Consider the following 15,678-nt stretch of genomic DNA (forward strand, 5'->3'; position numbering starts at 1 on the left):
AGAGCCATCTCACCAAATGGATGGCCGTTCCCATGGGCTGCTGGGCGGTGAGTCCCCAGCCCTCCTCCTCTTCATCTCGTTGGCATGTTCCCAACATCCGAAGCGTCTTCTGTAACTGCCAGGCTGAGCAGCTGCCGGTGGATCGTGCCTGCCCATGGCCAGGTTGAGCTGAAGGTACACTTCACCTCCTCGGTGCCGGGCCAGTTTGACCAGACAATGAATTTTGAGGTGCTGGGGACAAAGCGACTGTACCAGCTGCACTGCAGGGGTATTTGTGCGTATCCCACCATCAGCCAGGACCCACGGTAAGGCTGCTCCGTCACTGCCCCCCGGTCTGCTTTCCTCTGTACTTGGAGCAGGGGCTGCCCACTGTACCCCCAATGACTACTTCCCACCACTTTACATCACCTTTGGCATGAGTCTACCTGAGCACTCCAGTGTCTCACCCAGCTTGGAGCTGGGAACCTCTGCTGCTGAGGGTTATGGTTTCCTGTCCAGGCTGGAGCATCTCATAGCTCCTCATCTTCCCATTTTCTCCTTCCTAGGGTGGTGTTTCGTCACCGAAGGAAGAGCAAAGCAGACAATGACATCATCTTCAAGCAGTACGTCATGAGCACGGGTGTGTTCCACTTCGGGCCACTGCTCTGTGGGAAGTCCAGAGACTGGTATGTACTGGTAGGCTGGCAGTTGCTGCCATGGCTGCTCCTGGGTAGACATCCCAATGGCCTAAGGTGACTTTGGGCAACTCCCAAAGTCCTCCCTCCACCTCTTATCGTCCCCACTTACGACAGTGAATGTAATGGTGCTTTTTAAAGTGCTTTGAGCTGTATGGGCAGACTGACCAAGCAATTATTCTGCCTCTGGCGGTATAAAATGTTGATTAATCTGTTATATTAGGCAGACTTTGATTCGGCCTGCCAGCATGTGTGTGTGACCTGCAGAGGAATAACAGTGGGATTTATGAACCTGACTGCCGGATGAGGTCTGCCTTAAAAGCTGCCATTGTCGCTGCTGGCGTGGTTCTATTTTTAATGTTGCTCTTTTTTTTTAATATCAGAAATGAAGCCTTTGCCTTCATGGGAGCCCTGGAGATCCAGTGATATTTTACAACCCTGAGGAATGAAATAAAAACCCTTTAAAAACAAAAGGGCATCTTCAGGCAGCCTGCTGAATGGACTCGTGTTTTGGTTTCCTTTGTAGTCTTTTTGTTTTGTTTTGTTTTGTTTTTTGCAAAAGCCTTTCTTTACACCCTGCAGGGAAAGGACCAGAGCTGCAGAAAGGACCTGTGTGCCTGATCACTTTTATTCTTGCAGGGACCCTTGGATTTTTGTTTTGCAAAGTGCTCTTTCTTTAAATGCTTGTGCCTTGTCACACTGATGGGATGGGGCACCAGGTGAAGGCGCAGACATAGAAGTAACGGAAGGCTGGACACACCATGCAGTGTGCTCCTTTTGCCTAACCTGCTTGTTAGACCGTGGTGAGAGCAGCCTCTTGCTGCCAGCATGCAGAGCTTGCCTCGATGAGTGTTAAACACAGCAGTCCCAGCACTGCTGAAGCCTTCTCCCTTTGTGGATAGGTACAAGGCGCTGCCCTACCCCAGCAACTGCGAGAAGATAACCATCCTCAACATCACCCCCTTGGAAGCAGAGGTGCATTTCTTCTTCGAGCACGATCTCAAAGCAGACACGTTCATTTTTGACCCTCCCAGCATGACGCTGAAGCCCAATGAGAAGCAGGTAGGAGGCGAGCATGCAGCAGTGCAGCACCCAGGAGCTGCTCTTCCTGCTCACCAAGCCTCTTCTCTGTCTCTTTTTGGGGCTAGGAACTGAGCATTTGGGCATACCCCACTTTGGCTGGCCTCGTGGAAGACAAGCTTGTGTGCTGCATTAAGGACAACCCGGAGCCGGTGGTCTTCCGCCTGTGCTGCCAAGGGGTGCGGGTGGAGCTGGGGGTCAGCCCTAAGCACGTGCACTTTGGGAAGCTGCTGCTGCACAGGTCAGCCCCCAGCTGCTCTACTGGCAGCAAGAGCCATCAGACAGGTTCCCTTCAGCTTCTTTGGGTTATAGAGTCATAGATTCATTATGGTTGGAAGGACCTCTAAGATCATCAAACCCAACCAATCAACCTATCATCACCAACATTCACTCCGAATCGTACAGTCATAGAATCACTGAGATTGGAACATAATTCTCACATCCCCAGGTCCAACCCCAGCCCATCCCACCATGCCCACTGCCCACATCCCTCAGTGCCACATCCTTACAGCTCTGGGACACCTCCATGGATGAGGACTCCCCCCCCATCTCTGGGCAGCTGTGCCACTGCATCACCACTCTTCCAGAAGTTTTTCCTAATATCCAATCTGGCCTCCTTTGACCCTACTTAACCTCTCATTACCTCTCATCCTTTCTCGTTACCTCTCGTCCTTTCATCCTTTAGGCATATAAGTTGTTCTCTAGGGAGAGGGAGACCAATCTTTCAAAGGGGCTATTGGCCAAATGGGAAGGATAGGGCTGCTCCAAGGTGCAAAGCTCGTGCCAGTGCTGAGCATCTTGGTGTGCCTGCAGGAGGGACAGCAAGCAGCTGGTGCTGCGCAACCTCACCCTGCTGCCTGCAGCCTGGAGGCTCAGTGGGCTGGAGAACCTCGGCGAGGACTTCTCTGTGTCACAAAGTGAAGGCACTGTGGAGCCCTGTGCAGAACTGAGTGTCTATCTGTATTTCAAAGCCACAAAGGCTCTCAGCATTAAGAAGACCATCCGACTGGAGGTGAGGGGATGTCGCTGTCCTGGGTGGAGCAGGACAAGGCAACTGCGGGTCTCAGGGATGGAGGTTGTGCTGGAAGGGTTACCTGCAAGGGGGGCAGAGGGCTGAGCATTCGTGAACTTCCTTTCTGCTTACAGACCCTTAGCAGCAAGGAAGGATGGCTTTGTGGCTTCTGGGATTTAGTTCTCTATGATTTAAATCACTGGTAGCCCATCAAGCAGGGGATGCCATGGTGGAACCAGCCAGCTATTATCAACTCCCAATAGAATTTAGCAGAGTTGTCTCTGCAGTATTTGTTTCTTGCTGCCTCAGGTTTCAGATGCAGAAAACATCCTGGGGATTGTTCAGATAGAAAATATCCAAATCCAAGCGGAAGCCTATGATGTTGCTCTGAGCATCACCATTTCCAAAGGTCAGTGGATGCCCCAAAACAAAGCAATCCAGATGCATTGCATTGTGTGCAACCAAAACGCCTGGGAGGGGCTGGGGTAGAATCATAGAATCATTAAGGTTTGAAAAGACCTTTTTAAGGTCATCTAGCCCAACAATCCACCTACCACCAATATTGTCTACTAACCACGTCCCTCAGTGCCATATCTCCATGGTTCTTGAGCACCTCCAGGATGACTTCACCACCTCCTCAGGCACCTTGTTCTAATGCCTTGCCACACTTTCAGAGAATTTTGTCCTAGTACAGGCATGTGAGCATGGCCATAAAGCACGTGCCCTTCAAGCTGAGTGGCATGAAGCACTGTCAGGGCAGAGAGAGCCTTGAGCCTCTTGTGTCCCAGCTTTGAAGTGTGTCACTTCCCATGCAGATTGATTTGGGTTTGCTGAAATGACAGCAATGTGAAAAAGCAGTTGGCAGCTCCTAAAGGCACAGCAGAGATCTGTTGGATGAAGCAGAGTGCTGGGGGTTTCATGCCACTTGAGAGCCTCAGATAGGCATCTTGTCCACAGCAACTCAGATATTGACCATCTCTTACCCCTTATGGGATTTCTGCAGGTATGGATGGCAACGTGGATTTTGGAGTCCTTAGGGTGCAGGATGATGCAAAGCAAATGTTAACCCTGAAGAACAAAGGGAAGTATGAGATTGCATACAGGTGAGTGACTGCTTCGGCCACCTCGTCTGTCCTTACTTTTAGGGTGCGTTCATTTCTCTTTATGAAACTCTTTAAATGAGGGAATGAGAAAATCGGTGTTGAAGTGAGATTGGAGCACTTTTGTCTGCAGTCTGTGCCAAAATCTGGGGATTCCCCAAGCAGAGATGGACTCTTTCCCTCTTTTTTTTTTTAAGGTCCTGGCTGTGTTACTGGTACCCAGTACCTATAACCACAGAGGTCTTTGTCTCTTCCCTTTGTCCCCAGCTTCACATTTGAAAACGCAGATACCAACATCCCAAACTTGGCATCCCACTTTGCCATCCAGCCACAGAGAGGGGTGCTGGCTGCCTCTGAGCGCCCTGTGCACGTCCACCTGGTCTTCCACCCCAAGGCAGAAATAAATATCAAGGACAAACCCATCCTGAAGTGCCAGGTGAGCTGCCCCAGGCAGGTGGGCATCACCCTGGGTGTTAGCAGGATGTGTGTCCTCTGGAAGGAGAGGTTTAGCTGGGAAATCCTCTCTTAGATACGTACAACGTATTCTTTAGAAGGTGTTGGTGATGCTTCCCAAGCAGAGCTGAAAATCTGGCTCTGGAGGAGGCATTGAGATGGGGCTAATAGGCTGAAGGTGACGTGGGGTGACAGTAGGGGACATGGGGCTCCTCGCTGTGTCTCCAAACCCTCCTCTGGCTGCAGGTGATTGAGCCCAGCCTCTGCGAAGGAGGGGAGGCCATCGCCATCATCCCAGTGAAGGTGTCTGCCAAGGCCCTGTTCAGCAAGTACAGCATCACCCCAGCCTCACTCATTGACTTTGGGACTATGGTGAATGGCACCACGAAAACCTGCAGCTTCATCCTGGAGAACAAAGGCAGCCTCGACTTCAGATTCCAAATCTACAAAGCAGAGCAGGATGCATCTGGGCTAAGAAGGAAAAGGTGGGTGAAGCTCTGCAGTGCCTGTCCTAGCCATGAGAGTGTGGCTGGTGACCCAAGGGGACCCAAAAATGCCTCGGCTGCCCCATGAGTAGGACAAAGTTGGTGGTAGAGCTGATGTGTCCATGACTGTCACCAGGCAACCTTTGTGGATCCACAAGGAGCATGAGTGTAGGAAGGCTTCCTCCATGGGGAGAAAGGTTCTGGCCTTGGAGGATGGTGAGGAGCTCAGCACAATGGATAATTCTGCTTTCTCCTCTCAGTGTCAATCATGGGATGTCTGACCACTCTCATGAGGATGAAAATGTTGACGAAGTGCCCAACTCTGGGAAGCAAAACAAGCAGTCTGTGCAGAAGGACACAAACCCCTTAATGCAGGTGGGTGGCCATGGGATGGGGTACAGTCACGTAGTGGGGCTGCCTCTGGGCCATGGGTCACCCCTCACTGACTGGAGGCTAGGGGGTGACATTCTCCTTGCTGGAGACAGCCAAGGCAAGGCTGCGAGTCATCAGCCTCTGTGGGGCTCTGTCTGCAGGCACGCCTCACTCTTGGCATGTTCACGGTGTACCCTGGCTTTGGCTCCATCCATCCTGGGGACCAGCAAACCATCACGGTGGATTGCCAGGCAGAGCCTGTGGGGACATGTGAGGAGCACCTATCAATCGATATCAGTGACAGAGACCCCAAGGACAATCCCCTTGGCATCCCCTATACCCTGCTGGCCGAGTCCTGCCTTCCAGGTATACACCACCTACAGGTTGCTATAGCCAAGTCCAACAGTAGGGAGAAGGCAGGAGTAGTACGTGGAAGGGCAAGCAGAAAGTAATGTCCTTTAGCTCTGACAGTGCCTGGGCTCCCAGGCTGAGTCTTACAACCTTCTGGGTCCGCATAACCTCAGCAGGAAGGCTTCTCAGCCCTCTTTTCTTCTTGCAGCGTTTGTAGTTGATGACATAGGTTCCATCTTTGAGGAGCATCGTATCTGCAGCAACGCCAACCTCTGCCAGATCCTGCAGACTGTGCAGGACAGAGGTGTGTTCATCACAGATGAGAACAAGTTCATCTTCACCAACGTTCTGGTTGGGCGCCGGGCCACAGCCCGCTTCAAGATCCGCAATGTGGGCAAAGTCCCCTGCGACGTGGTCCTCTCCATCAAGCCCATCTCCACTAAGGTAAGAAGACGGTGAGGTGATTGCTGCTCTTTGAAGGTGGGAGCCTGCCTTGCTCTCTAGATTCATCTTGCCTGCTCTAGTCCGGCTCAGTGCAGACAAAGTTACAGGGGAGAGCAGCAGCCCCTGGGTTGCATTCAGCACATCTCAAGGTTTTGGATCATTTCTCTGGGTCTGTGGAGGGAGACCTGAACCCTTCTGGATCTCTCTCGGAAGCACATCGAAGGGTCTTTTCTACTGGGGCCAATGCGTCTGGGCTCCAGGGAGGCTATTTCATCAGCCTCCTTGTTTTTCTTCTCTTTAAAGGTCAATTCTAGACTATTTGCAGGGTTTTCTATGCACCTCCTGCTCTCCTGGCAGCTTACTGTCTAAGGCCAGCATTACTTTGGTGTCTTCCCTTGAGATGGAAGCGTCCTGTCCCCTGCTCCCTGATGCACGTGTGAGTCGGGCTGCACTGCATGGGAGGTTTTATGTCCCAGCACCAATCCATGTGCTTCCCTCCAGCCTAACAGCCGCATCAGTGACATCTTTGAGGTGGATCCCGTTCAGATGTGTGTGCCCAGCCACTCTCACGCCTTTGCTACAGTGACTTTCACTCCGCAAACAATGCAGAGCTACCAGTGCACTTTTGAGGCTTGCCTTGAAACCCAGGCAAGGTAACACACCCTGTGAGATGGTAGGGGGGACGTCTGTGATAGCTGCCTCTCCTCTGGGAGGATGCAGACCTGTCGTAGAATCACAGAATGATTCAGGTTGGGAAGGACCTCTTAGGTCACCAAGTCCAACCCCAGCCCATGCCCACCATGCCCACTAACCAGGTCCCTAATGCAGAGATGTGCAGAAGACAAAGAGGTGGATGAAGTGGTTTCTGTGACATATTATTTCCTCCTGGATCCTGTGCTAAGGATGTGGGAGGAGAGGGACAAGGGGGGCTGTATATTGGGGTGAGGAGCGTGCAACCCCACCAGCCTGGGAAATGTAGTGGGTAGCACCACTTCAGTGCTTAGCAAGCGGGAAATGAGTAAACACCAGCCAATAATGATTTCTCCTCTGCCCCTCCTGCAGCCCAGTGGCAATTAAAACACAAAGCCTGACATTTGATATCAGTGGGGAGGGGAACCTGCCTCGGGTGACGGTCCTGCGCCCGGTGTTTTGCAACAAGAGGGGAAACCCTCTGCTCCTCTTCAAGAAACTGTTGCTTGGTGATTCAGAAAAGCTCCCTCTGGTCCTGCAGAACAGTGGCATCATACCTGTCCAGGTGAGGGGCTGCTGGGAGAACACATCAGCTACACTGGAAGCAAGTTCTTGTCCCATGGAGGAGAAAGCATGGCACAGACTTGCTGCTACACTGTGCGTCTCCTCTCCATTCCCCTCCTATCTCATATGTGGAAATGTATGACATCCTACTTACGTTATATTCTATTTGATCACATCTTACTGCAGTTTAATTAAGCTTGGCTATAGTTTAATTCCGTTCTGCTCGTTATTTACTCTTTCCCAGTGGAGGCCCAGCAGCAGCTCAGTGTTGGTCCTTGGGCTGTCCTGCACCCTCACTGATGTGGCAGTGCTCTGTGCTCCCTTTTCTCAGCTGCTGATAGATCTGTTGGATGAAGCAGGAGTTTTCCTCCTGAAAGCCAGGCCCACCACACACTGCATCTACCAGGCTGCAGATACAAAGGAGGATTCTACTGGAGGAGGTAAATGCATTAGCCGTGAAGTGTGGGCATTCACGCAGGTCGGATATTAGAATAAAATTCTTCTACAAAAGATCAGTGAGGCAGTAGCACAGCTGTCCAGGGAGTTGGGGGAGTCACTGTCCCTGAGGGTGTCCCAGAGCTGTGGGGATGTGGCACTGAGGGACTTGGGCAATGGGCAAGGTCTGAGAGGTCTTTTCCACCCAACCTTAATGATTCTGTTATTCTAAGTATGGGCCCTGCTCAAGGTTTGCCAAGCAGCAGCTAGATGTTAGGCACTGACTGGAGGAGGTTTGGGAGCCAAGTGTTAACCAGACGTTGAGACACTTAAGGCTTTATATGCTGTCATCATAGTCTCGTGAGCATAAGAGGAACATGCAGAGCCATAGGTGGGAGCACCTGTGCTTAGAGACAGCTGGGTTTCAACCACTTCTTCCTGTTATATCCCAAGGAAGAATTTCCTCTGAACGGATCTATCACTGTCTCTAATTTCATTGGTACAGGGAAGAAGCCCCACACTGCTTCCTTGGTCCTATATCATGGGGAATCAGCAGAGTTCGATGTGCTTTTCAAACCCAACCTGCCCCAGCGTGTGGAAGGGCAGATCCACCTGTCTGTGGTGGACAACCCCTATGAGGAGACCAACATCCAGCTGGTGGGTGAGGGCTACGAGGATGATTTCACACTAGATAACATCCACGGGCTCGTGGCAGACAGCTTGTGGCAGACTGGAGGCAATCTGGAAGAGGACGTAATTGAAGGTAAGAGAATTCAAGCAGACATCTCTGGCAGGGCCACAGGAAGGCCGTCTGCATGTGATACACTATGGAGATGAAGTCCACGTGCAAGCTTGTGTCCTCTATATAAGCAATCCTATGCTGTCACAACCTGACCCCTGATGGTCTGTGAGCATACCTGCCACGGACGTGCTGTAATACATGTCCACCTGTACCCAGACAGCCACAGTTAGGGACTTGTCAGGGTGCATCTGTGAAGGACAGCAGGAGAATGGGAAATTGCATCTCTCAGAGGTAGGAAGGCTTGGAGCAAGGCAAGGAGTCAGACGGGGTGTGTGGACCTCACTGCACACTGACATCTCTTTCTCTCCTCCTTAACAGCTGCCAGAGTGGATCACATCCAGTTTGGGGACTGCCACATTGGGAAGCCTTACCAGGTGACCTTCACAGTCACCAACCGCAGCCAGGCAGAGGCGATGCGGTTCGAGTGGCTGGCGGGCACCCCCTTCCACTTCTCCCCCCAGGTGAGTGCTGGCAGCTCTGCCTTTCCCACTGCCCAAATAGACTTCTGGGAGCTACCAGTGACTTTCCACCTACTGGTGCTGCTTTTCAGTGCCAGAAGGTGCAAACCAGCACTGCCAAACACAAAGCTTAGTTGGGGCTCCTTGTGGTAGGAGGTGGTATCTTCTCTTTGCATCACAACCCCTTTGCTGGTGGTCCTGTCCTTGCCAGTGATTCCATTTGGGCCTTGGCTCCCATCCTCCCTAGGTGGGACACCTCCACGCTGGCTGTGCTAAGGACATCACGGTGACCTTGAAGTCAGATGTGGCACTTACCTGCCAGGCACAGCCTGTGAAGTGTAAGGTGTCCAGGATCTCCTTCCAGCTGCCAGCAGAGCAGGTCACCGACTGGGATGACCGCCTCCACACCGTCAAATGGGTGGATGCCACCAGAGGGGAGGCAGCTACATGGCCAGTCAAGAAGAAGGTAAGAAGCACAGCAGCAAAACCCCTAAAAACAGATGCCTACAGCAGCAGACCACCATCACTGCTGGCTCAGCAGTTCCTGCTTCCTCCTGAAGCATGAGCAGTGTATGGTGGTCATATGGGAGTCCAGAGAATTACCATCTCCAGAAGCTCTTGGTCAAGCACCAAGTAATATTAGAGCTTTTCAGTTTGCTAATTTTACAGTAACTCTTTACTGAAGGAAAGTCAAGCCTGAAAAGAATGACACATAGTCAGTAATTCACTATTCCACACCTTCGAGAATGGAAAAATGTAGCTAATTGTGCCGCTTCCAGGCCTAGGAGGGGCTTCTCAGAGAACCAAGCTTGTCATCTCTTCCTCGTGGTTTCCAGCACCGTTTGGGGTGCCTGAGGAACACCTGACCCAAGCTGAGGCCCTGCTATCAATTAGCTTTCAAACCTGATCACAGCATGATATGCTGGTGAGCATGGCTTGGCAACCTTGCCCACGGCAAGGAGTTGGAAGTAGATGATCTTTAAGGTTCCTTTCAACCCAAGCTGTTCTTTGATTCTGTACACTCCTACCTTGAGTGATGGTTCTTCCCTGGTTTCTGAACCATTATAAGACCTCTAAGCTATTTCTTTTCCTCTGTCAGAGCATCAGCAGCCAGAGATTTCCCTAATGATCTCATTCCTTTCCCAAGATGTCTGTGTGGCTCTTGTCCCACAAGTGACATTTGAAAGGCACTTTCAAGGAGAGGTGGTACCTAGGTTTGTTCACTCTTTGGGTTGTCTGTCCACAGAGCTTCAACAGAGAAGCTTAATCCTAATATAGAGACCTGTCAAACTTACTGGGAGCCAGCACAAATGTCAGACATTCTACAGGATTTAAACATACGGTACCTGATCATAGCCCACATGGGCATATTCACAGCCATGGTGGTAACTGCTTTGAGCAGTGTTATTTAGCATTTATCTAAATAAATGGGAATGGTCCTTCCTAGCTCCTGTATGTAGCTGATTTTGGAGTCTTGGAAGCTCTCTTCTCAGTCTGAGCTCTGCTCAGTGATTCTTCCCTGTCCTCTTTGGAGGTGATCGAGACAGACCCAGAACCAGCTCACACCATCCTGGAGAAGAGCAGCCGTGAAGTGGAGCTTCGCCTGAGCGCTGTCATTGATTATGCTGACTTCAAGCTGGATGTGGACACGATTCAGTTCAAGGAGACCTTGCTGTTCCAGACAAGGACGTTCCCGTGAGTGGTGGAGGTGGAGCAGGGACTGCTCCAAAGGCAGCTGCCTATTTGAGATGCAAGTCTGGAATAAACCCCTTGGATTAAGTCTCTCAGGCACCACATCTGCACTTTCCTCTTTAACTTCCAAGCCTGTAAATATTTCATCCCTGACAGCCTTCATTGGTTGTTACTTTTTTTTTCCTCCTTGCTTTTCAGTTTCCGGATGTCCAATACAGGAAATGTGGCCCTGGAGTACACCTGGATGGCAGACACGGGGGATGAGAGAGCAACGAGCCCAGCTGAGGAGCTGCTCCCACCTGGGCTGGAAGGTATGGCACTGGCTCTGCTGGCAGCTTGGGGTGCCTGGCATCCATTGAATGTGCTCACCTCCCTCCCTGTGTGTCCTGATGTTGGTTCCTTCCCAGCATGCTTGTGCTGAAGCTGATTCATTGGGCTGTGCCATCGGTTGTCCTGGGCACTGGTTATGAGAGTCAGAGAATCATAGTATCATTATGGTTGGAAAAGACCACTGGGATCATCTAGTTCAACCATCGATGCTGTCCCTGAGGGATGAGGTTGTCCAACGTGACATAGTGCTCACAAATGTTCCCAGCTGGTATAACACACCGATCTCTACCATAAGTTGACACAGCTTTGATCTGGGCCAACTCATTCAGTAGTTCCTGGAAATGTATATGGGTGGATGCTGGCCAGAAGCCATTCCACGGGAGAGGTTTGCCTTTAGCAACTCAGTTCTGGAGATGAAGAGAGTTTGATGGGGTTTCCTTCCTGAAAGCAAATGTCCTGCTAAGCTCTTCCTTCCCACAGGACGTTGCCTCTCCTCCGTGTCTGTTGCCTCTGTGAAGCTCCCATTCGGCTGGCTGGGCCATGCTCTGGAGCACAGCTCATCCTCCCTGAGCTCACCCACCAGCCTTGGCCATGTCACCCCACTGTTCTCTGTTGAGCCCCGCAGCGGCACCATCCCTGCTGGCCGGGAGCAGCTCTTCCAGATGAAGTTCTCCCCGGTGTACGTGGGGAAGTTTAAGAGCTACATGGTCTGCAGGTAGGGAACATCAGGAGTGGTAACTCTTTAAGTCATGCTGCTTTGCCTCCAGTGGGGGGTGGGAATGCAGACCTGGGGACAGCCAGTCCCAGAGGGGCAGCAGGAATAACCAGCATGCAGGAATGAGCAAAGGTGATTATCTGGCCTTGGTGGAAGCAGATATGGAGACAGTGGGAAGAGACATTTTATAAAATATTAAGCTCCTCTTGTGTTGTAGCATCTGGAATGGGAGATCCAGAAAGGCTGCCTAGGGGCCAGCTATAGCTAAATAGCCTTCTTTATCAGACAAGCATGACCTTCCTGTCTACCCATAAACTTGGGCTCTTCTCTAGACACACAGCTGTTCCCACTTCTACCATCTCAGCTCTGCATTTCTGTTAGAGTGAGAAAGAATGCAATGCAAGCAGCTGGCTGTTTGGAAACAATGTTCTCCTGATATCATTCCCTTTCTTTCTAGCATTCCTAACCTGAAGCCAAATCAGAAGGGCCCAGAGGTGGTTGTGAAGGGGAAAAGCCTGATGCCATATTGCCACTTTGAACTGGAGGACTCTGACTACATCACTGCAAAGAGGCGCAAACCGGAGCTGCCGGAGCCCAGAGGGGCAGTGCTGGATGTGAACACCAGAGTAATCGAGTTTGCAGCAATTGGGGTGGGCAGCAGGAACAGCAGGTAGGTGTGGGTATGGCTTCTGTTAATGGCCTCGTCACCCTCCCTAAGCAGAGACATCGCCAGCCCTGTGGCACATCTGTACCATGTCTGTTCTACTGACACATGGCCACCGGTCTGCTCTGGGGCTAGAACAAGCTGGTGAAGAACAAGTGGCCTGTTTTTCCTTCTCTTTGCCCTTTACTTCAATGAGCACAGCTGGTAGTGTGTGCTCAGCTCCTCAGCTGGTGTGGCATCTTGCCTGTGCTATGAGGCAGTACAACATTGGTCTCTTGCAAGTGCATCCTTGGGACATTCTTGCAGCTTTGACATACCAGCCAGACATGGTCACTGAAGGCTGCAACCACAACAGACAGTATCATCTTCTAAAAGAGTCATGTTGGACCTGATTTCACCATTTTTAAGAGTTTGGCTATATCCTTGCTATAGTTTCTTTCTCTGTAGCTGGCATTATTTCCACCTAGGAGATCAACACTGCTTGCAGAAAGCAGGTGAAATGTTCATGCTCCCAGCATTGTCCACCTGCAGCCAACATCTGGATAATGTTTAGACTGGCAGTGCTTGATGCCTACTGCAGGATGGGATTATTAATGTCCTGCTGCCACCTTAGCAGTCTTATTCACTTTGTGTGCCCAGGACCTTCAAGGTGATGAACCCAACCAGTTCCGCATACTCCTTCCAGTGGACATGCCAGGACCCTGAAGCCCCACCAGGACAGAGAGCTTTCTTCTGCCTCACAGAGAGAGGGCAGATCCAGCCTGGGAAGAAAGCAGAGGTGGGTGCAGAAAAGGAAGGAGGTTGTCCCAGTACATATGTGTGCCAGTTTGACACCAGCTGTGTCTAAGCTCTGGGTGTCTGATCTCACTGTGAGCTTGCTTTAGGCAAGGTCATGAGGAAACCATTGACTAGAGTTGGCAGAAAACCTGTTCTTACACTGCCAACATCTGCCATGCCTCAGGCTGTAAGTGTCACAGTGGCCTGCCTCTGAGCTGGGAGCTGTCTGGGATTTCTCTATGGTACAGCCTGCACCTCCTTCCGTTACCCCTGCCAAGGACAGCAACATTCCTTCATTTGCCTTTCTCCCCAGATCAAGTTTGAATTCATCTCCCGACATCTGGACATCACCGAGTCCTTCTGGGTCTTTACAATCCCTGAGAAGAGCATTTCAGTCCTGTTCCTGCTGGTGGGACACAGCACTGAACCACTAGTGACTCTGGACAGGTCCCACTTGAACCTCCATTTGCTGTTAGTTGGTGAGCACGTGCTTATGCCTTGTACACTCAGACATGTTCTGATCTAGTCCTGTTGTTCAAGCCAAGCTCCCAAAAGGAAGCTGGAAATGGGAGCAGGCACTTGTAAGCAGGTCAGCCAGCTCCTGGACCTGTTTGTAGGAGGAAAAGGGAGGGGGAGGGTGGAAGACATGGGTGTTAGGGGCGCAGTGTGTGGCTGAGGCTCCGAGGAGAGGGTTTGGGAGTGATGCCAGGAAGACCAGGGGTTCAGAAGCTGGTTTCCATGCTCTCATCCTGAGCATGCCATGCTGCAGACTTCTGCCGGGCTCAGCACATGGGCAGGAGCACACTGTGCCATGGTGGCCCTGCTGCCAGGGGATTTAGGGGTCTTCAGGGACTAATCTGTTCCTTTTCCAGGGCACAAAGAACACCAGACCATCTATATGATCAACAGAGAGAAGGAGGCTTTCGCCTTTGCTTTCAGAGAAAGCTCACTCTTCTCAGAGGGATGCAGCACCTCGGTGAAAGTAGAGCCCATGGAAGGCTCCATCGCTCCCCTTTCAAGGTAATGAGGCAGTGTGATAGGCTACCAGGCTGGATTCCCTCTCCCACCAGCCAAATGTTGCATGGTCACTTCGCTTTGGAGGCTTTCTCCCCTCTGCAGTCACCAGGTGACACTCAGCAGTGGCACATATCCACCTTGGTTCATTCCCTCCCCATGGGAACACCAGGAACCTGCAGGTTTTGCTGTCCAGTGGCTGTTTGGGTTACCTTGGTCTTATGGGCCCCCTTCCTGGAGAAGTTTAGACTTGGATCTTCTGGTTTTGATGACAAAATCCATGTTTTGAGGCTTTAACCATGTGATGCCCCAAGCCAGCAGCTGTCCAGGCAATACCACAGGCCATCAGCTGATCCACCAAGGGTGTGCCTCCTCACAGCCTGCCCAGGTGCTGCATTAGCTCCAGGAAGCTTTGCCTTGGTTTAAAAGATGCTGAGCTTTGCCACAGAGCACTATGCACAGCTGCTGGTTTCTTCCAGACCTAGGGCCTCACTGCAGCCACTGCAAGCTGCTCTCCCATGGACCATGCAATACAGGGCCAAGAACGCCATCAGTGAGTGAATGGAGCCAAAAATGGGTTTTCTCTCCCCAGATTTCCCATTACAGTTGCCTTCACACCAGCACTAGAAGGAGAGATGGTCTTCAACCTCAAGTGCGATGTCAAGAGGAAGACAGAGCCCCTCTCCCTCAATATCAAGGCCACTGGCTACAGCATGAGTGTGTCTGTCAGGTGTGAAGACAGCAATGGTGGTGTTACTGAGCTCAGTGCACAGGAGGTCAACGTCATTGACTTCAAGGAGGTGAGCAGCTCCTCTTGCTCCATACGGTCCTGCAAGATATCTGCAAGGAGCTTTGCAGATATGTTTGAAGAAGAGGGTAGATGCTTCATAGGGTCACTGAGGTCGGAGAAGACTGCTAAGATGACTGAGTCCAACCATCAGCCCACCCCCACCATGCCCACTGCCCACGTCCCTCAGTGCCACATCCCTGTGGTTCTTGGACACCTCCAGGGACAGTACTCCCCCACCTCCTTGGGCAGCTGTGCCACTGCCTCACTGCTCTTTTGGAGCAGAATTGTTCCTGACATCCAACCCGAACCTTCCCTGGTGCAACTTGAGGCCATTACCACTCATCTTTTATACGTGCAAGCTGTTCTCTAGAGAGAGGGAGACTGATCTTTCATGGTGGTCATCTAACAAATGGGAAGGATTCAGGAGCATGTGAGGAAGGAGCCCTTGCTGTGTCTGTTGGCATTTTGCAGGCACCACAACCCCACATCCTTGCCACTTTCTCCCCACAGGTGCAGCTGAATGAGAGGGCCCAGCGCACCTTCAGCATCCACAACAATGGCAAGTTCAGCTTCACCTTCTCGTGGGAGTTGAGTGGCCCCACAGCCCAGGTGCAGCTCCTGTCCCTCAGCCCCCAGACAGGCAGCGTGCAGGCTGAAGGCAAGGTGGACACCCAGCTGGTTTTTCACCCACGGAAAATGTGCTCATTAAAGGACGTAGAGCTGACACTGCAGGTGAGGCAGCTGTGTGCAATAGGGGAGCTTTCCCTTTCCTACAT

General features: G+C 51.5%; 1 protein-coding gene across 1 annotated transcript in view; it reads left to right on the forward strand.

Moving 5' to 3' along the window:
* Positions 1 to 15,678, forward strand: part of HYDIN (HYDIN, axonemal central pair apparatus protein) — a 104,038-nt gene that overhangs the window by 81,210 nt on the left and 7,150 nt on the right. Inside the window, 27 exon segments of the mRNA NM_001159371.3 lie at positions 123 to 305; positions 546 to 665; positions 1,577 to 1,736; positions 1,823 to 1,995; positions 2,568 to 2,766; positions 3,076 to 3,175; positions 3,770 to 3,869; positions 4,134 to 4,302; positions 4,566 to 4,804; positions 5,065 to 5,179; positions 5,338 to 5,542; positions 5,736 to 5,971; positions 6,473 to 6,624; positions 7,034 to 7,226; positions 7,557 to 7,665; positions 8,166 to 8,423; positions 8,781 to 8,923; positions 9,168 to 9,386; positions 10,455 to 10,615; positions 10,811 to 10,923; positions 11,423 to 11,657; positions 12,115 to 12,327; positions 12,961 to 13,099; positions 13,412 to 13,577; positions 13,971 to 14,118; positions 14,705 to 14,912; positions 15,413 to 15,634. Coding sequence (NP_001152843.3) covers positions 123 to 305; positions 546 to 665; positions 1,577 to 1,736; positions 1,823 to 1,995; positions 2,568 to 2,766; positions 3,076 to 3,175; positions 3,770 to 3,869; positions 4,134 to 4,302; positions 4,566 to 4,804; positions 5,065 to 5,179; positions 5,338 to 5,542; positions 5,736 to 5,971; positions 6,473 to 6,624; positions 7,034 to 7,226; positions 7,557 to 7,665; positions 8,166 to 8,423; positions 8,781 to 8,923; positions 9,168 to 9,386; positions 10,455 to 10,615; positions 10,811 to 10,923; positions 11,423 to 11,657; positions 12,115 to 12,327; positions 12,961 to 13,099; positions 13,412 to 13,577; positions 13,971 to 14,118; positions 14,705 to 14,912; positions 15,413 to 15,634 — 4,678 coding nt within the window.

The sequence above is a fragment of the Gallus gallus genome, chromosome 11 (assembly GCF_016699485.2).
Source record: "Gallus gallus isolate bGalGal1 chromosome 11, bGalGal1.mat.broiler.GRCg7b, whole genome shotgun sequence".
Taxonomy (NCBI): domain Eukaryota; kingdom Metazoa; phylum Chordata; class Aves; order Galliformes; family Phasianidae; genus Gallus; species Gallus gallus.